Raw genomic sequence first — 20,200 nt, forward strand, 5'->3', positions numbered from 1 at the left:
TCTACAGGCTTGTTTATAACTGTGCGTTTTGTGTCTTGCCGCTTGTTTAAGAAAAAGCCTCAAGACAGTTGCAATTGTTAATAATCTTTTTATCTGAAATTGCCCAAGTTCAAATGCAGGCATCTTCCTTATGTTAAACCAGCTTTTGTTTCTACACAAGAGGTTTGAAAGAAATTTGACATTTTAAAAGTTAAATATTATTTGGTGCTATATAACTGCTGCTGTTGCATGCTGTAAAAATTTCTGTATAGGAGCAGGATTATATATGGTGAGCCAGGATTGTAACTCGGCAGTACTTTGTCAAAGAGGAGTTGGTTATCATTGAGGCTTCAGAACAACGGCTTTGTTGGGAAAGGATGTTTTTATACACTACTTATTTTGACAATATCTTTCAAACTAAAGGAGCCTTCAAAAGCTGGCTTTCAGCTGTACGGTTTGTACAGCTGAACAAATTTGTCTTAGTGACTCCACTGTTAAAGCTGGCACAAAAAACCTCTTGTGTACTGTACTGATGCTACTTTATTAGCCTAAGAATATATTTTGGATGAGAGAGATTATCTATACCTTAAAGGCCATAAAACATAAGAATGAGACTTTAGGGAAATATTCACGATAGTTGTTGATACTAATACACTGCCCAGCTCGCCAGCATCTTTTTCTTCCTGAAACAAAAGAAAAACAAATTTGATATTCTACATAGACTCTAGTTGGAGCTTTATCTCTCTCTTTCCTTGTGATTAATGGATGATCCACCTCAGGTTACCTGTCATTTACTATAGGGTAAGAGCTTGTCCCATCGGTATTTACCATGGAGCAAGGTCTGTTCTGCAAGTCCCTACACGTTACCATGAAGTCAGTAAGTGTTCACATGCCCGTGCCCTTACGGATGACAGAAGAAATGCACACACTATACTAGGAACAGAAGCAAAACAGCTGACCTGTCCTAGGAAATCTGACCACTGTCAGAACAACAGCAAAGATGGGAGTACCTTTTTAGAATATAGCTTTAAATGCACAAATACCATAATGGAGTTAAAAATGTATGCATTTGAAAAAAGGTGAACTTTAGATCAACCACACGTTTCTCTTTCCTCCACAAAAAAACCCAAATGACAAAAATGTTCACTTACACTTCTTCCTTGAATATTTCCAATGTGATATTTGTGCCATCTTCATAAGACACATCCTGAGCACTTAGCCCCAAGGTTTTAAGAGCTACAAAGATTTTAAAGAATGAGTTTTAATTATACATTTAGAATAGCCTTAGGCCTTTGTTACAGTTGGGGAAAAAAGTGCCGAACTCTATAATGAGAATTGTTAGACCTTTTTGGCTCAATGGTGGGTGCCATGTCAAAAGGTGCTACATTTTGACTTGCTTAAAAACCTTTAAGGATTTTTTTTGCAATAAGTTACTTTTTGTCAAAGCTAGAGTCTATAGAGGTCAGAATTTTCTCTGAGTGGAACAATTTCAGCTGCTTTTCCGCAATAGTCTTGCATGTAATACCATCAAATGTACTTTAGTAAAGTTCTAATTTGTAAATAAAAATACTGCTTTTTCTTAAGTAAAAGATAAGTCAAGAAGGGCTAACCTTCTTTGTACTGCACCAGTGTTATATAACCTTGACTTGCAGTGTCTAACATCTCAAACATAGCTTCTAAATTTGATTCGTCCATAAGATAGGGATAATCCACACCAGTTTGTTTTGCAAGCTTTATTCTTTCCAGTGCTTGGATCAAAAACTCTCTTGGTCTTTCTGTAAGAGAATAAAGGAGATAACATGTGTTAGTCTTCTGCATTTTTAAACTGCTAAATATGTCAGCATTTGACTATGGTCTATGATTGATTGGATTCCAACTTGCGTTTACTATACTACAAAAGTAACTCCAGTTACCAAAGACAACTAGATTTGTTTTAGTATAAGGTTGGTGAAACTACAATCAAATCTAATGCATCTAAATTACTACTTCAGTCTTCAATTTCATAAACATAAAATATTCCTTCTAATCTACATAAACGTGCTAGGAACTGCAGTCTCATTATGGCCAAAACACCATCGTGTGTAGCTCTGGACCAGGACCGTGATGTTATGTCTCGTTGGATTCAGTGCTAACAAGCTATTGAGGAACAGCTGAGTCATTGAAGGCAGTCTCCTTTTATGTATCTATAGTAAACAGTTGGCTATTCGGGTGTGTAGCAAGGGGGTGATTTAACCAGTATTTATTTAAAAAGATGGTGAATAAATAAGAGGTTCCTATGCTGACCTCCAAAATGTGCTAGAACAGGGGTTGGCAATGTTTTTGGGCCAAGCATCAAAAACACTTGCAACCTGGACTTGAAAGATGTTGGTGTACCATGGACTGGTGATGCGGGAGCCATGAGGGGCCTGATCCTTGGTGTGGCAGCGCAGCCCCAGCCCCTTTCCTGCTGTCTGCCTCGAGGCACGCGTGCCAAGCAAACGCGTGCTGGGGGGTTGCCAACCCGTGCTAGAAACACATAACTGACCCAACTCTATTGTCAGACTATGGTCCATATTACAAGTACAACAGAAGGTGTAATTGCTGCTTGCTCTCTGGCACATTTGATTGATTATAGTGCCTGACCTTATTTTGTACATCACTTCCAGGTGGGAGTGAAATCTTGGCCCTCCTGAAGTCAGTGGCAAAACTTGCACATGGACTTCACCAGGACCCGGATTTCACCTCTCCGCTCCGGAAGGCGTTGCTCAAGTTCCCTTTGCCACAGGAGACATGTCGGTTGTTACAGGCTCTACACTGCCAGCATTGACCCTGCCTGGGTGCTTGCATGCCAAGTCATAAAGCACCTGAGTGAGAAAAAGAAAGTGAAACTTCAGCGTGAAGAGCCGCGCAAAGATGTTTCTTCAGGATCCCGAACCTTGCGTGCCCATGAAGAATGCCCTGCAAGCCCAGCCTGCGCAGGCCCAGACACGTACGGCTCAGATCCTGGCACCGCAGCCCTGCGTCGACCAACTGAACCCAAAGCCTCTAAGGGCTGATGAAACCGTCCCCTGGCCCAGGTCTCAAAGTCAAAACTGAGTTGGTGGCACCAAGGGCAACGCATCCCCCGGGAGGGTTGCCAGCTCTGCTTGAGTCTACTCCGGGCGGTTTCTACAACCCCAACGTGCCCGTGACAAGGCCAGCGCGCCGCCGTGCTTTCGGCTGGGGACTAGGGTGCGAGACTTCCCTCCAGGAAGCAAGCACACGCTCCCGCATCGGAAGCCCCCGGGCCCGCTGTATGACGCGGCTCCACCCTTCGACGCTCGTTTCACTGCGCCCCGCCCCGCCCCGCCCCGCCCCGGCCGCCATTGACCTCCCTCCCGGGCGGCGCTCAGCAGCCCCTGGGACGCGCTGCCGAGTGCCGGGGCGGGGCAGGAGGGCGGGCGGGCGCACCGGGGCGGTGGTGCAGCAGCAGCGCGCCTAGTCCCTGCAGCAGCTCGGCGACCCGGTGCCGCGCCAGGTACTCGCGGCCGCTCCGCTCCGCCGCCATCCGCGTTGCCGGGAGACGGGCCCGGGCCCGCGCTCGGGGCGCATGCGCGGGAGCTCGGCCCTGGCCCCGCCCCCCGCGGCGGCACCGAACGTGCGCGCAGAGCCCCGCCCCCCGCACGTGTCCGGCCGCGGGGCGGGGCGGGGCGGGGGTTGGCGTTTGCGGCGGAAGCGAGGCCGCAGCCGGCGGCGGTGCCGCGCTGGTGCTGACGCGGTGCGCAGCAGCAATGGAGGGGTGGTCCGGGTCCTGCGACGCTGGGATTTCCAAGCATGCAGCACCTGAGTAAAGGGAGTAGAAAAAAAAAAATGCATCAAGCCAACAGGGAGGGGCTCTTGCCCTTTCCCCAAAACAAACCATTTCCAAACACAGAGACAGCTCATAAACCCTCCTGAACAACCCTCCTGCGCCAACAAAACCTGGGCAGGCAACTGCACTTAGAAGACATCAGCGTTTTCCATCGAGAGAGTACGACTGGAACCGCTTTGGCGTCAAGGCCTCGTTCTGATCTTTTGCAGAGTCCTCGGAAAGAAAATCCTGCCACGAAAGAGCCGAAGCCTCCGGGAAGTGGGAGCAGGCCCATCCACGACTGCGCTTCTCAGCCTTGTCAAACCCAGGACACCCCTGGTGCGACCGGACCCCGCTCTGGCCCAGGCTTCCCTCCACCGCTTTCTCTCCTGATCTGCAGATCAGATTTGCTGTAGGTGAAAACCATACCAATGCAAAGGGTCTGCATTGTCCTCCGACCAGTTTAAATCTCACCTGGCTTCTTAAAATATCTCCTAAGTGGGATTAAAGTTGGCACTGAGCCTTGTGAAGACAAAGAGCTCTAACTTGATGGTCAGAGAGACATCTTAAGCCCACAGATTTTACTTCAGCTGCCATGCCACTAGGTTTAAAAAGTCCAGCAGGTTAGCTGAGCTTGAATTGTAGCCAAAAAGTGCAGTTGGATTATGGCAGCGCAAGGAAGGAAAGACATCTTTTTGCATCTCCCCGTTTTTTAAATAACATTAAATGCAGATAAGATTTTCCCACTGTTTTGAATGTTGGAAACTGACCAAATTAAGGAGGAAAGTGAGACTCCACTATCTTCATAGGCTCTGAATGTTCCTGAATACAAAACAACGTTTCTGGTAAGAAACAAAAACATAAGTCAATCTGGACCAAGTTTAGCAGGGCAGCTTTCCAGAAGAGCAATGCTGGGAGGATGTTACTTCCACATGTGCCCAGAGGGGAGGAATGGGAAGTGTGTGCACCTACCTGGCAGTGTTGGCAAAGCCGACTCAAAACGAACAGCAATGGCGGGGCGTGTAAAAGTCAGCAAAGGAAAACACAGGGAAGTTTTTCAGTACAGAAATCCATGGTCCCTGCCAACTGCACAGTCAGGGTTGGAGTACAATTCAACCTATACCTACAGACCTTTGTTTTCAAAAAGATAAACAACACTGCAAATTTATTTCTTACAAACATATAAATTATTTTATTTACAAAGCCATGTTACAAAAAAATAATAATAATAAAGCAAAAAACCCCAAACAAACAAACAAACAAACAAAAAAAATACAATCGCTCACTAGAGAATATCTCCAGGCCTGGTGTTGAACCATGGCAGTATCAATCAGATACGGGTTTGTTCTGTTTTTCCTTTTTTTTAAACTGTAAGCCATAGAATTTACTATTTACACCTACTTTAGACATTTACTCTGCTTACAATTATCACAAGCATGGAATGAACTCTATTTGATACTGCTAATACATAAAGGTGCAGGACAAAGAATGAAAATACTTAGTGTTACAAAATATGGATTGTAGAAAAGAAATTGACTGTACAAGTATGGCATTTTTTCTTTAGAATGATTGGACATGCTTTCTTCAAAAGTCTTCTGGAAAAGGTTCTAAAATCTGTAGTAGGAAAGCACAATAGAGCAGGTGCAAATTTGTTTCTGTGCAACAAGTTATTTAATATACCCCATGACTGACCAGCTATGCAAAACCCACAGAGTTTTGTTAAAGTGCCATGGGTCAACAGCATAACAAAATATAAGGTGTAAATAGAAAAATTTCTTTTTTTCTTTTTTAAAACAAGAGTTCACTGAGAATCAGCAGTAATAGAATATGCTGTATAAACTATTCTCTACAAAGGTTGATCAGCATTATTTACAATCGTTACATTGATACAAAAGAAGGCATACAAGTTATCCAAGTCGCTTTTTATGGCTGACGGGCCTATGCATTGCGTATGTGTAACAACCAAAGCTTCTGAGCCTCTATTGCTGGAAACGAATCACAAGATCTTCAGGCAAATGGGGGAGAAAAAGAACTGCTGAGTGAATGCTACACTAAGAATGCATTATAGGCTGGTCCAGTTTATATCCATTTTTAAAATGTTTATTTCCATTTCACTTTTCAGGCTGATTTTTTAATACATAGAAAATTAAATAATGATTCTGTATGAAGGAAGAAATACCATGGGGTTTTCACTTGATGCTTAGCTTTCCCGAAATGCTGTCAGGTCTAAGCCAGTTCAAAAATACATATAAAGCAGCATTCAAAGGACAGTCTCCATATTCCAGCTTTCCAATTAAAAGATGCATGTTAAGAGCTAAAACTTCTTAAAACTACTGAATTGCTCACTCCTTCAGTCATTGACTAGCATTATTTCTCAGAAGCAGCCACTGAATCTCACAACCACTTGTTTCCCTCCAAAGGTGAAGTGACAGTTGATTAATTAGAGGGTGACTTTGTTACTGAGATTTTTAAAATCCTGCAGTTTTACAACTCAAAATAAATAAAAAAAAAATCAACATAGTACTGCTCCTAAAACTAAACAAGACAAAAATTGTGCAAAAATAACAAAGATATGTACACATTTTTTCAGTCTGAAGAAATGTACAATAAAAACATAATTCAAAGAACATCTTAAAAATATAAACATTGCTTCAACTTTCCTAAGTTTCATACTGTTTCTGAAACTATTCCGGTCAGTTAGCTCCGAAATATAGCAAAACATAAATTATTACAAAATTAACACTATAAAAATTTACTTTAAGAATATCTTCTAAACTTTTTTCAAAGGGTCTAGCCTTGTTTATAATTGCTTAAACATTTTATAAGTTTTAAAATCTGCCTTAAGCCTTCTTTTTTTAAAAAAGAAAGTAGTAATAATCTCCCTACTATTTGCAGTCTCTCTCCTTTCCCCAAGATGTAAATAAACCAGCATAAGTGCACTTTTAACACTGTAGAAATAAAAATTAACTCCTCTGAACTAGTGTTCCAGTACCTAGTATCAACTTCCCGATTATAAAATCTACATTTTATAAAAAAAAAAAAAAATATTCAGTAATCCTATAAGAAAACACTGTCAGTGCAATTCTACTGATGCAAACCAATCTGCTTAACTCTTGTCCTTGCATCCAGATCATTTAATGAAGCAAACCATTAGTTTGATCTTAAGGGCCTAGACTCCTGCCAATTTTCATGTTGAGTTCCTACTAACAATAATGGGAGTTAGGTGCATAAATCGTCTATGCCTTGACTGGAGTACAGATTCCTTAAGACGTTTATCCCCTGAATGCTGAGCACTTGGATCTCCCTCTGAAGTCAACGGGAGCTGAGGTGTTGAGCACCCACCAGGATTATTCTCTACAGTTGCAGTGCCCCAATTGTTACACACTGCTGAGAAATGCACTCAGTAATATTTCTTATCCATAGGACAAGCATAAATAGAGAGATTACTGTAGTTTTTAGGTAATGACAAGCAGTTTGGAGAACAACTGAAAATAAATTCAAACCATGAATTAGATTATTCTGGAATGTCCACTGTCAGTGCTGTAGGAAACAAAGGGAGCAATGCAATACTAACAGCTTGAAAAGTCGTGAAACAGAACAAAGCAGAATGCACAGATCAGTGGCAAATACTAAGTGAGAAACTAAACAAAGCACTAGTACAGTTTTCTGTAAATTTAAAATTTTCTTTAAAACCACAAATTGATAAAAGGTTAAATCCACCTGCAGGACAGAAAATAAAAACCCTGTGGAGTAGGGCTGCTGAGAGCTAGAGATTATCAGCTGGTTCCGTTTCATTCTTATGGAAGAGTCCTTATTCTGCCAGTCCGGTTTGACGTCTTCTAAAAAAAGAAATCAGAGCCAGTTTCAAAACCAAGAAATTACATTTTTCAGAATATGCTTTTAATAGTTAACATAGTGACTACTTTCATAATGCAACTAATGCTGCAAGGAAGAATAATAATAAACAAACCCTTTTATTAGGTCTCATAATAACTGAAGTTTAATCCCTTTTGCAAAATGTAGGTCCCTGGCAGATATTACCTTTACTGCACGACTCTTTGGTTGATAGTCTGATAAGTTACATGCCGTGCCACATGTTCACCCAAAATGCCAAACCAGCTACAAAGATGTTCCTTCTTTACCGTGAAACATCTTGTGGCTCATTTATATGGTTCTTTAATTTGAACATGTGGCATGTTAAGGCTTTCCATGCAGCCCTGCAGTGCGTTTGCCCCACAAACCTTTTCCACTACAGTACTGGGTGTGAAGCTTCCCCTACTTGGCTCTCCCCACTCTGCAAGTTGAGCAGGGGGAACCAATGCCCTGCCTGATAGCTGCAAACCCACATGCCCTACAGTCCTGCATACTGGGGATGTGCGAAGCAGGCAGTATTCGATTTGGATTTGGCCTGATTCAGGGAACAGTGATTCAATTTGCTGATTTGGATCACTGTCCCGGTTTGATTCGGCCAAATCTGAATTGGAAGATTTGATTTCTGTTCAGAGAATCAGCGATTCAGCCACAGACACCGCTTTATATGTTTTCTCTATGTACCTTGAGGTACCAGGCATGGCTCGTGAACGCTGAGATGGTGGGGTGGATGGAGCATGCGGGGGGAGGGGGGGGAGGGGGAAAGGTTCCCCTGTGCGCTTGGCAGCAGACCTGGAAGCGGACCAAAAGTGTTTCTGGTCTACTTCCGGGTCTGCCACCGAGTGCGCAGGGGATCCCCCCATGCTCCTGTGGGATGCTCCATCCGCCCCACCATCTCATGTTTACGAGCTGCTCCTGGTATCTCGAGGTACACAGAAAAAACATATAAAGCTGTGTCTATGGCTGAATCATTGAATCTCTCTGAATTGATTTGGAGAGATTAATGGGTCTTCTGATTCGATAAGGAGATTTGGCCACCAAATTGGGCCAAATCTCTGAATTGAATCAGTGACTGAAGCTTCACAGACCCCTACTGCACATGCTGGTTTTACAGGTCTTGGTACGCCCAGCTGCATGCACATGGGGACCTTGGGATTGGGGAGAGATGCCTGAACCCTGGGGTCACGGTGGGCTGGGTCCTTCACAAACCATCTGTGTAGCCCCATGTGTGGGGCTGGCAGGCACAGGGGTTTACAGGGGAGAAGGGGGTGTTAGAATCAATTGACTCCCTGTTTGACACTTGCAAACCCATGCCGGGGGGCAGCTGCATAGCATGGCATGGCATGACATGACACATGATTATTGCAACTGAGGATCAGATCCCATCATCTCATTAAATGAATGTGTCAGCACCCATATACACATAAATGCATTCCAATTACATGAGACTATTGGCTATACTGAATATGCGGCATGTTTCCTTTTGGGATTGTGTGAGGCATTTCAAGAAAAGATCTAGTGATGCACTGACTTAATGAATGAAAATGGCAGGCCAATGACGAGCAAGAAGCAGTAGCTCTAATGTATCTTTTCCTTACACAGCATATCCAGTAGCTCAAAGCAATGCTCAAAGCCCAAATGGCACACAGTGCATTGTCACTTCCTCTTAATTTACATATTCATATTTAAAAACCTTAATATTGAGCACTTAAAAGATTAAAAAAGTCAGTTACCTAAAATGTTACTAAGGCAATACCATTTAATTCATTATAAATTAATGTGGAAACAAAATTCTGATGACGTACTTTAAATACACAGCTGACTGCAGTAAGTAAAGGGGATATTTTCATGTCATATCACGGCACCAACTCCATTACTATTTATTAAGGACCATACAGCTCAGCCTGCCCAAAACAGTATCAGCTGCTAAACTAACTTCCAGATAAATTTATGTTAAGTAACTGACAAAAATCTTATCAAAGAATATTGTACAGAGTAAGAATGAGCACACACTGTCCAGCACTGATACCACATTTTAAAACCTCTGCTCAAGCCACTGAAAATCACAAAACTGAGCAAACCAAACCAAACCACACACATCCTTTCCGAGCCCAATAATATATTTTTTTTCTTTGCCCTTAAAATTCCTATCCTAAGGCCACATACAGATGTTCTGTTCTGTTGTGTTCGAATCACCGCTTTCCCTGTAGAAACTGACTGTACAGATGTTCCAGCTTTTTCCAGCAGCTTAACTCCTGCCAGGGTCCAAAAGCAGCTGTCTCCTCTGGGTGCTACTTCTAATTGGACAATTTTATGTCTTAACCCAGCAAAAGCCAGTTCTGAGACACATGCAGGTAGGGAAAGATTTCTCCATGAAATTTTTCTTAAAGCTAGGTCTTCTCCCCATGTACACAACCTCCATGCCTCAGCTAGCAACAGGGAAAATGATTTGGAAGATAAGTTGATTTAGGTCACAATTTGTTAGTTCATTTTTTAAGGAAAGCAACTCAGATTCTTCTCAATGGAGGGAAATGATGTGAGCTAACAATATCAGGACCACTGCTATTTCTTTTCTCTCTCTCTTGCCTCATCTACATGAGGGACATTGAGCAGCATAAGCATTTAGAATAACTACTGGTATATTTTAGTTACTCCAGAACAGTGTCCACACAGGCAGTTCTTCTGGGACAGCTGCTGTGAAAAGCTTATCCTTCTGTGGGGACCGCACCACAATTCAGTGGGAGACTTTTGTGTTCCAGTCACCTGCTGATAAGGCCACTCAGCCCAGAGAGGTTAAAGGGTAGGACCAGGCACAAAACAGTCTGTTACTCTACTCCTCCAGGCTGGGGTATGAATCACAGGCCAATCACCTGTCCTCATAAAAATGAAAGTGCCTTTCCAGCAGACGGCATGGGAGGGATGGCAAAGATGGGCGTGACTTCTGATAGCCAGGGAAGGACTCAGCTTAGTTTACGTTGCCAGAATTACCAGTCAAATTCTCTCTGGAGGCCAGCTTTTCTCTTTCATATTTCTGTCTTTTCTTTCTCTCTCTCTCAATTTTACTTTTTGCCCATTTTTAGATTCTTTTCCCCCTTCTGTGCCAATTTTGGACTTTGCTGGGGCAACCAGTTAGGGAAATCAGATATAGCTGCATTGGCCAATGCAGTCTCCTTTTGTGGTTGGTGCCACATATACAACATCGTTTCAGTGACTACTGTTGAGTGGTTTTCCAGTATCTATGGGACAGACAGACAAGCTTATCGGGAAATGCTGCAGATAGCCAACAATAAGCAGAAAGTGTGTCATTCATAAAACCAGAGGGCAAAACAACTGCAAAAAAATTCTAGTGTTAGTAAAAGAAAGAGAGGCTACGTGTATAAAGGGTAAATTATATTTATAAGCTTTAATGCACAAAACAATTTAAATGTTACTTGACAGAGTATCTGGTACTTTAAAAAATAAAGCAACTTACTTGTCTGTTGTGTACTGGATTTGACGTACTTGAAGGACTGGATTGTGACAAAGCTACACTGCTATTTTTTCCAATCTGAAAGACATCAATGGAGTAGTATTGAGATGCACATTGTTGGCAGGTGAATGCAGAAGCTACTCGGAGTCTTGTTTTCTTTCATGTCTAAAGTGGTATTAACTTTATCTTTAGAAGACAGAAGTAGTATTGCCATCACAGTTATGCACATTCCTTTAGATGGACTCCTAGTGATCTTTTTGAACCACCACGCCATTAAAAAGGTAGTTGTCTCGGATCCACAGGCAGAATCTCTAGAGGATCTCTGGCTGCCCTGAAGAGAGGTGGGGGAAGCTGCGTGAAACACTCTGGAGGCAGTGACCGTTAGGGGGTCGCTAGAGGGGGGCTCCCTGGGACAGGAGGAAAGGGAATGGAGGGTGAAGGAGCTAGCTGTGGCCGAGTGGAAATCGACCCTGGGAGATTTTTGCAGGGCTAAGTGATAGTCTGAACATGGGGGCAGGATTTTGTCAGTTTGGTTTTACTGTACTCTGCTGTCAAAGCACGTGATCACTTTCTTTTTGATGTCATCTGTTAGTCTAATAAGCCCTTTCATCATCTGTCCTTGTAATAAACCTTTTTTTTTTTTGTTGCTTTACTAAAGTGCCTGTAGCAAACCATAATTTCTGGGTGAATTTATAACTTGCGCATACCGGTTCAGCAGAATGGGGGACCAACACGTTTACCCAAACCCAGGGTATCTTTGGGAGCACCCTGACCCTTGAGGGTTTTGTCAAAGCAAGTAACAAAGATTATATTTCAGAAGCATAGAAAAATAGTAACAGTATGGCATGGAAAATCCCAATTCCAGTGGTCCATCTGTCTAGCTGTGCTGTGGCCAGACTCTGCCATGCTGCTATAGGCAGCTTGCAAGTGGATGCCCTGGACTGCAAAGGCCTTGAGCAGTCAGGGTGGTCAACCCAAGAAAAATCTTTTACTGACAACCTGCAAACATTTTGCTGACAACCAAACCTTTTTTTTTTACTGGCACTAACATGAGTGAGTGATGACAAGTTGACAAGAAGTCTTGACTGCAGCAATGGTTTTACACTATGCTGTCCCCACCCAGGGGCTCCCTACTCCCTCCCCACCCCATCCTAACACCCCTGACTGCAGCCTGCATTCCTCCTGTCCTGACATAGACTCAAACTTGCCACCTCTCCCCCCCTCTCAGCTCTGGAGCTCTGTCCCAGCCACACCACCCCTCTCCTTGTCCTGCCTTATGCCTCAGACTAGCTGGGGCCACATGGCCCTGCCTGTCTTCAAGGTGAACAGTTGTTACAGGCAGGCAACAGCTGATGCAGTGGGGAGAGGAGGGAGCTACAGAGACTCCCTGGGCCACAAAGCCCTGCAAGGCTTTCCTGCAAGGTGCTGAGCTGCACTCCTGCTCAGACACAAGGTGGTGCTGCTCTGCTTTGTCTGAGCATCAACGCTTATGCCCAGCCTCGTGACAACCATGGATCTTCAGTCAAGCTCATGGTTTCTTAATTTTTTTTTTGACAGCTTAATTTTTTATGGACTTTATACACCAACATATTTAACCTTTATTTTACAGACTATCCATAAATTTACAGTCAGTTGGCAACCCTGTAAGTAGTCAACTGGATTTCTGGCCTCAGCCTCATAACTTCTGTGCCGTGTCTCTGTCAATCTCCAGTACTTGTCCCTGATGTATTTATAACCCTATTAGGAGCCAAGGGCCCCACTAGGGCGAATGGGAATGCTCAATTACTTCTAACTGCTTGAGATGTCTGGCTGATAATACTGTAGGATATTAGAATGAATAGAGGAAAATACTTTGCATCCCTAGTTATGTTTGCACCTCTTCTTGCCATGATTACTGAACAACCCCTGTAAAATATATACATGGTTGCAACTTTTATAGTTGTCTTTTACATGGCTTGTTCAACACCCTAAATATCTTCTGTGGAGAAAGGCTTCCCAATCTCCTTACAATTCCTGGCCTTTTAGCTTCACTATTTACATCATAAATCTGTTACTGTAATAAAGTTTATTGCAATCTCTTCCTTTATTATTTCAGAACCCTAGACACTTTATGGTCCCTTGCAGTCACTTGGTTTCTAACAATTCCTCATTGTCTCTGACCCAACGAGACAGTCACGTCTATTCTTTTCTATAGGTATGTGTCCCTGTGTTTGCGCATCCAAGCCACAACACACACACTGATTTAAAGCAAATCATTCTCTTTGCTGGGTGGTTGGAACAGCTTTTTCTCTTGTAATCTGACAGGCAAGATTCTCTACATAGTAAAAGAAGTGGTGTGTGTATGCGTATGTATACACACAGAGGCATGCACACATTAGCCTCAGGGACACGGATATCCTCATGCTTCCACCTCCCAAGGCAGGTTTATCTTATGAAAGGCCAGCTTTTAACTCATACATTAGAATACCTCCTCAGCAAAAGGGCCACAGAAAAGGCTTTAAATCGTCTCTCCTTTGTGTTGGACTATTTCAGGGGCCTCTGAATTGTGTACGGTGATGTCCAACATCTGGACATAATGGGGTGAGCAACAAACACTTTCTCTATGGTGCAGAGCCTGACATTGAGGTAAGGGAGTTTTCTTCCTGATATTGGGCTCATGGAACCCCCTTGTCCCCCTAACTGGGATGAGGCAGGGCACTGAGTCCAGGACCTGGGGCTGTCCCTGGCCAGATCTCATTTGTCAGGTAGGGAATGGCTGTTTCCTGGACTCTGGAGCTGTCTCACGCCATCCTGATGCTCAGCTGAGCCCCAGAATCTGTTGTAGGTCAGTCCTGGCAGGCCACGTGTTCAATTTAACATACGATATAAACAAGCCATAAAGATATTCTACATTATATCTTTGTGCCTTGTCTGATATATTACTGTCCCATAAATTGGCTTTAACATGTGGCAGGGTTACTATTTATGGTGCAATTAACACCTTAATCATGGCCTAAATGTTATGTTTGCCAGGCCCCTTAAATTTACAGATGAGGGGACTGAAACAGCTGAAAGCCAATGGTCACAGAAGAAGTCAGTGGGAGGGCAGGGACCAGCACTTGGAACATCTCAATTGTGCCTTGAACATTTGTTTCTCCAGACCTTGCTATTCCTGTGTCTTGGACAAAGGTGACAGGTCCCTGATTCCAAGGGCATAAAAGTACCAGCATTCTGCATTGAAGTAAAAATTCAGAGCCTGCTCTTCTTCCTTTGTTTAGACATTAAGGCTTCCTGTGTTTCAGATGACTGAGTCATATTTGGGGTATATCTTTCAAAACCACTGAGCAGGGATGCAAAGGTATGGTCGATTCATAGAGCGGTCCAATGACTGTGTAGGGATGGAAAGCACAGCTTTGTTCACATGGTACAGATTTTTAGGGCTGTGTGAGATCATCCCCAGCTGAAAAACAATGTCCATATCCTTCTCCAATACATAGAATTAACTTTTTTTAAAGCCCAGTAAATCATTTCTCCCTGTTTGTTCAGCCAGGAGGAGAAAAAAAAAACATGCTTGGACTTTCTTGGGGACCTCCACTCTGCCCCAGTCCCAGTGCTGCTCCTCAGCATGGAAATCCTTATCCAACAGCACCCATTCCATTCAAGGCCCTTCCAAACACCATTTCCTGCAACGTCCTCATGACATGGCGGCTTTATAACAGGGGCGGGCAATTCTTTTTGGCGGAGGGCCACTTACTCAGTTCTGGCAGCCTGCCGGGGGCCGCATAGGTAGCCCCGCCCCTTGACAGGTGCCCCACCCCCTGGTCACCATCTTGGGACCAATGGCCCAGGGCCAGCACCGGCGGGGCCCAGAGCGGGGCACAGGCCAGCAGGGGTCTGTGGAGCTGGGCTGGTCTGCACCAGCAGGGAGACAGGGGAGCTGGCCCGGCTCCATAGAGCCCCTGCCGGCTGGGACCCTGCGCTCCTGCCACCCTGCTCTGGGCTCCACTGGCACTGGCCCCGTGACACCAGTGCAGGCCTTGTGCTCCCACTGGTGCCCTGCCTGCTCACACCCAGTGCCCCCCAGCCCCGCGGTACAGGTGGGGGGCAGTGCACAGCCCCAACACCCTGCTTGCCAGCAGGGAAGAAGCTGGTGCTGAGCACAGGAAAAAATGGCCCCTTGCCTGCCCCATGGCTGGCACTCCCCGCTGAAGGTGCTCACAGCATCATGCGGGCTGCAGGTGGCTGCAGCGCAGGGCGCTGGCCATGGGGCGGGCGAGAGGCTGTTTTTCCCTGCGCTCAGCACCAGCTTGTAACACACCCCACTGTCATCCTGGCAGTGGCGCCAGGCTACAAGGTGGTGCTGAGTGCAGTGGGGTGGGGAAAGCAGCCCCTTCCCACCCCATGCCCAGCACCCTGTGCTGCAGCCACTTGCAGCCTGCCTGGGGCTGCCTGTGTCTGCTCCAGACAGCCTTGGCCATGAGGCGGGCGAGGGGCCGCTTTTCTTTGTGCGAGGTGGGAGCCGAGGGAAAAGCTGAACATGGGGGGGGAAGCGGCCCTTCCCTGCCCCATGCTTGGTGCCCCACACTGCAGGCATTCGCAGCCCGCATGGGGCTGTCCGGAGCAGGGACAGGCAGCTCCACGCGGGCTGCAAGCAGCTGCAGCGCGGGGCACCAAGCGTGGGCGGGGCCACTCCCCCCCGCCTTCCTTGCCTGGGGTCCCCCCCCCTTACCTAAGCTTACAGCGTGGGGCAGCCACATGCTCCTAGCTCAGAAACCCTGGCTGGGGCTTTGGCCTGGGGGGCAGGCCCCACTGCTTTGGCGCCTGCTGGGCTTCCCCTGGGTCCTACTGTTTTTGGTTCCTGTCACTTTTGGCAGGAACCAAGGGCAGAGAAATATTAATTTTCTACATTTTTTTTAGGGGCCCCGCGGGCCGTATTTTGCCCACCCCTGCTTTATAACTTAGCTTCATATATGTATAGCTAAGTTATAAAAATATACATACACACACATATATATATCTATATCTGTAAGCTTTGTTACTTAAAAACAAAACCAAAAAAGCCTCACATTTATCCCCAACTCTGGACTTCCCCGTATATCCTGTCTTCTACTTCTTTCTGCTTTTGAGAGCAGTGGTTCTCAATGTTTTTATAGTCAAGACACCTAGGATTAGACTCAAGACACCCCTTAGGAAATGCCAGCTCTTAGCTTTCCCTTGTGTTTTGACTACAGAAAACTAACAGTAATTCTTTTGTGGCAAAGAACTCAGAAAGCTCGCCACCAGTCAGAATGCCTGACACGATGGATTCTTATCTAAAATCTCTAGTTTTATCTTGTGAATCATGTGTAGGTGTCTGCACAATTAGCAGTGCTAATATTGTGTGGCATCCCACAACACCCTTAAAAGGATCTCATAGCGCCCTGGTTGGGAATCGCTGTTCTAGAGTATAGCCCTCTCCAGGGCAGGGACTGGCTTTGTTTTTGTGCGCTATACAGCTCTGAGCATGTTCCTGGTGCTAAATAATACATTTTATAATCACATAAAAACTGCTACAAAATAATAAAGATTTTATTGGGACATATATGGCCACCATGTACTCATTCATACTTTGCCCTTATACAGTGACATTTTCTGCAAGACGTTTGAGGTTCTAAAACTAGTGGTGATTTTCTGTCAAGATTTGGGTGAAATTTATAACCTCCTTATATTTTAGATATTTAAAAGCAGCATTGAATCCTCTGCTCCCAGCACACCCACATTTAAATAATGACCTGATGTTCAGAATAAGCTTCTGAAACTGCCTCGTCTGCTGCCAGCACGCTAATGAAATGCAGGTGCCCTCCCAGGCCTCCAGGGGCTGTTCTGGGCCACCTGGGGGAACCTGTGCTAGATTTTGTGGCACCAAATCATGCAGAAGGTGGAAACTGCAATTAGCCAAGTGCGAATGGCACACAGAACTCGGAGTAGGATTACTTTAATGTAATTTGTTCTACTTCCGATTAGGGAAGAGCCTCCAAAGGCTTCAAGGGTGAAAGCAACACAGGTCCCTACTGAAGAAAGCAAATGTGCTTCATTTTCCAGACGAAGCAGAAGTGAAGTGACTTGCTTAAGATTTCAAAGCGAGTCTGTAATGTGATGACTTTCAGCTCCCAGCTCTACCAAAGGCACAATCTGCTTCAGTGCACGTTATGGCAGGTTTTTTCCATCAAATTAGAGGGGAATGAGAAAACACTAAGCACTGCTGTTTGTAAAAGCAATTATAATCAAATGAAGACACTGGATAATTCTAAAGGAAATTATTACCTTTATAAATATTGTTAACTTTACAATGGTTAACATTCCCTTCCCCACTCCCACTGCCATCTAGCATGAAGAAAGGGAGGCTGGCTATCGCCTGGGCAACTTTCTCCGACTCCTGCAAGACTCCATTAATTAGTTTACAGCAAATTAAAGGTTTGAGTAAGTTTATTTAAATCCATTAACACTTAGCTTTCTATAATGAGGGCATTATGGATTGTCCTAAGAATAAATTCTTCTGTATTCTGTGAAAATTACACTTCTTTCTTTTCTAGAACAGTTCTGCTCATAGTTTTGGACCTCTGGGCCAGATGAATGGCATAGAGCCCATTTGCAGGCTTGATCAGGCCCCAGACTGCTCTCCACACACTGAGATCAGGTGTGGGGCCCCGTGCTGCCTCTGCCTGGCTAGCATTGGGCTCTGGGGGCCCCATGCTGCCCCTGCCCAGCCCCTGCATGCCAGGATTGGGCCTCATGCTACCCTGGATGCCCGATCTAGTGTGCGGGGCCATGGCCTGTGGGGCTGCAGGGGCCGGAATGGGCTAGGGGTTGAGCGCTCCTGTTCTGGGAGGCTGATGTGAATTTTCCAATCGTGAGATGAAAAACAGTTACAATGGTGTGTAGTGGATAATGCATAATTAAAAAAAAATCATGAGCATTAAACACCAAATTAGAGAGCTGTTTTAGATCCATGTGTTTATCATACTTCTATCTTGCTGATTCAAAATATGAACTAAATCTGAGTTGAATTAATGTTATTGAGCTCAGCCAACCTAAAAAGTGTAAAGCAGAAGGAAGATATAGTTCAAGAAAAGGGACATTAATTCAGAGAATCTGCCATTCATTTTCCACAGTTCGTTTTGAAATAAACCTTTAAAATGGATGAGTAGCTCAAGTACCTGAGTAGCTCAAGATGGAAAAATACTGAGTTTGGTTTAGACCTGGAGTTGAAAAGATGCTGAACACACAAAACCACTACTGGATTGACAGTAGAGACTGGTACTCTTCACCTCTCTGGGTTTGGTCTTTATTTTGTTTACTCTTACGCAAGAAAAACAAAAATCCCACTCCAAAAGTGAAAGCCTGTATACCCACCTGACCTGAGGAATGAGACTGATGCTACTGAATTTGCAATCACTGTATCAAGTACATGAACAAGAGGAGCAGAAATTAATTTCTCAGTCCTTTCTCACCTCTCCCCCTCAATTTGATTTTCAAAATATAAATGATTCATTTTATAGTCTCATAAAAACTGCCACAAAATAAAAACAAAACTATTTAGGGAAAGTATCACAACAGTTCCTGTGTGTACTTGAACCACCTTTCTATGCAGGGATCACAACACATGAAATTTGTTTTTAAATGAGCCTAAACAAAAAGCTAAATGAAGTAACACCAAGTCTGAGGCAACTGTAAACCTTGTTCCCCCCAGTGCAAGATATTTCAAGACAAACAAGAGCTGCAATGTAGTAACTGGAAGAGTCCCTTACCTGCCGAGAGATGGAGCTGTTTGTAGGATCTGGCACCGTAGAAATAAGGTTGGCAGTGCTCTTTTTGTGAACACTATTCATACCAGGCATTTTAGTGATTTTACAGGCTTTACTACTAGAACTAGAGTTTTTACGTTTTTTTCCTTCTGATTTGTCAAAAGAAAGGGGTAGAGAAGACACTGCATTGTGTGCTGCAAGGGAGTGGTCCCCTGAATGGTGCACAAGAGAGGATACAGACAAGTTAGAGGAGTCAATACTGCTTACTACCATGCTCATATGCTTTACTGAGTCTGTTGAGCTACTTGATAATGAAGTCCGTCCTGAGGGCTCCGATTTGGCACTGAGTGGGCTTGTTCCATTATTTGTATTGTGCACAGACATACTGTTATAGGAAGATGTCGCCTGATAGGAGTTCAAAGTTGAACTAGGGTTCAGGACACAGTTCTTTTTGTGGGACCCTGAAAATGAAGACGAGGATGTCTGCAAAGATAATGAGGAGGAAGAGGACTGCGGCTTTTTCTTTTTGTTACTTGAAGACTCATCACTACGTGAGGACAGGTCTTTGACTTTTGAGGATTTGCTGGTTTTTGTTTTGGATGGCTTGTGGGATGGGGAAGGGATGACTGCTGGCACTGGTGACACAGCTGATGGCGCCTTAAAAGTTGAGTCCATGATACTTAAACTCGCGGCCACATGAGGAAAAGCTGTGGTGTGTGACATAATGGAATTCGTATCCGACGTTGTCACAAAGGCTGTATTTGATAACATGGCTGATGTCATTATGTAAGAAGAAGTGATTCTTGAGTTGATGGGTGTTGAAGGAATATACACTGCATTGGGGTTGCTGAAAGGCTGTAAAACTGATGCCGGAAAAGGGGTGGTGATATGTGCTGCTGGAGAAGGCATGGGGCTATCTGCCGCAGGAGGGATTTTCCTAAATATGAAAAAGAAAAACATCGAGTTTCAGATTTTTACTATTTATTCTACTTGGAAGGTTCAATTTGAGCAATGCAGACAGGAAGAGATTAGCTGGAAGGACCTAACAGGGGAAAAAGGCAAACGAAGGATGTTTTAATTCTCCTACCCCTTGCAATCCCATACATTTTACCTCAAACAATGCACATTTAGTTCTGCATTCGGTATCAGTTTTTTGTGTTTCATAGCTTCCTTTTGAAATCACAGCTCCAGTGTTGGGTGCTTTGGAGTGTTGGGTCAGCTCTACAATGGGTTGAATACTTACTATTCTGAAAATATATTATTAAACAATTAACATTGAAATTAGCTGAATGCATTCAACATAGGTTTTTT

At 44.3% G+C, this 20,200-nt stretch overlaps 2 protein-coding genes across 4 annotated transcripts in view; both read right to left on the reverse strand.

The window, feature by feature from the left end:
- Window positions 1-72: 72 nt before the first annotated feature.
- On the reverse strand, window positions 73-3,558 carry EFCAB10 (EF-hand calcium binding domain 10). Its single transcript, XM_019487461.2, has 4 exons — window positions 3,409-3,558; window positions 1,590-1,754; window positions 1,131-1,215; window positions 73-662 (listed from the first exon to the last, which is right to left on the reverse strand). Exons 1-4 carry the CDS (start codon window positions 3,503-3,505, stop codon window positions 626-628), a joined length of 384 nt encoding a protein of 127 aa, XP_019343006.1. The 5' UTR covers window positions 3,506-3,558; the 3' UTR covers window positions 73-625.
- A 1,393-nt stretch (window positions 3,559-4,951) lies between these two features.
- Window positions 4,952-20,200, reverse strand: part of ATXN7L1 (ataxin 7 like 1) — a 195,245-nt gene continuing 179,996 nt past the window's right edge. For all 3 annotated transcript variants that reach the window (XM_019487459.2, XM_059725863.1, XM_019487457.2), the window contains 3 exons: window positions 18,893-19,826; window positions 11,130-11,204; window positions 4,952-7,626 (listed from right to left, as the gene is read on the reverse strand). In XM_019487459.2, the coding sequence (XP_019343004.1) occupies window positions 7,585-7,626; window positions 11,130-11,204; window positions 18,893-19,826 (1,051 nt within the window). In that variant the 3' untranslated portion in view covers window positions 4,952-7,584. The remainder of the gene's footprint in view (window positions 7,627-11,129; window positions 11,205-18,892; window positions 19,827-20,200) is intronic.

Source organism: Alligator mississippiensis, chromosome 4, assembly GCF_030867095.1.
Source record: "Alligator mississippiensis isolate rAllMis1 chromosome 4, rAllMis1, whole genome shotgun sequence".
Lineage (NCBI taxonomy): Eukaryota > Metazoa > Chordata > Crocodylia > Alligatoridae > Alligator > Alligator mississippiensis.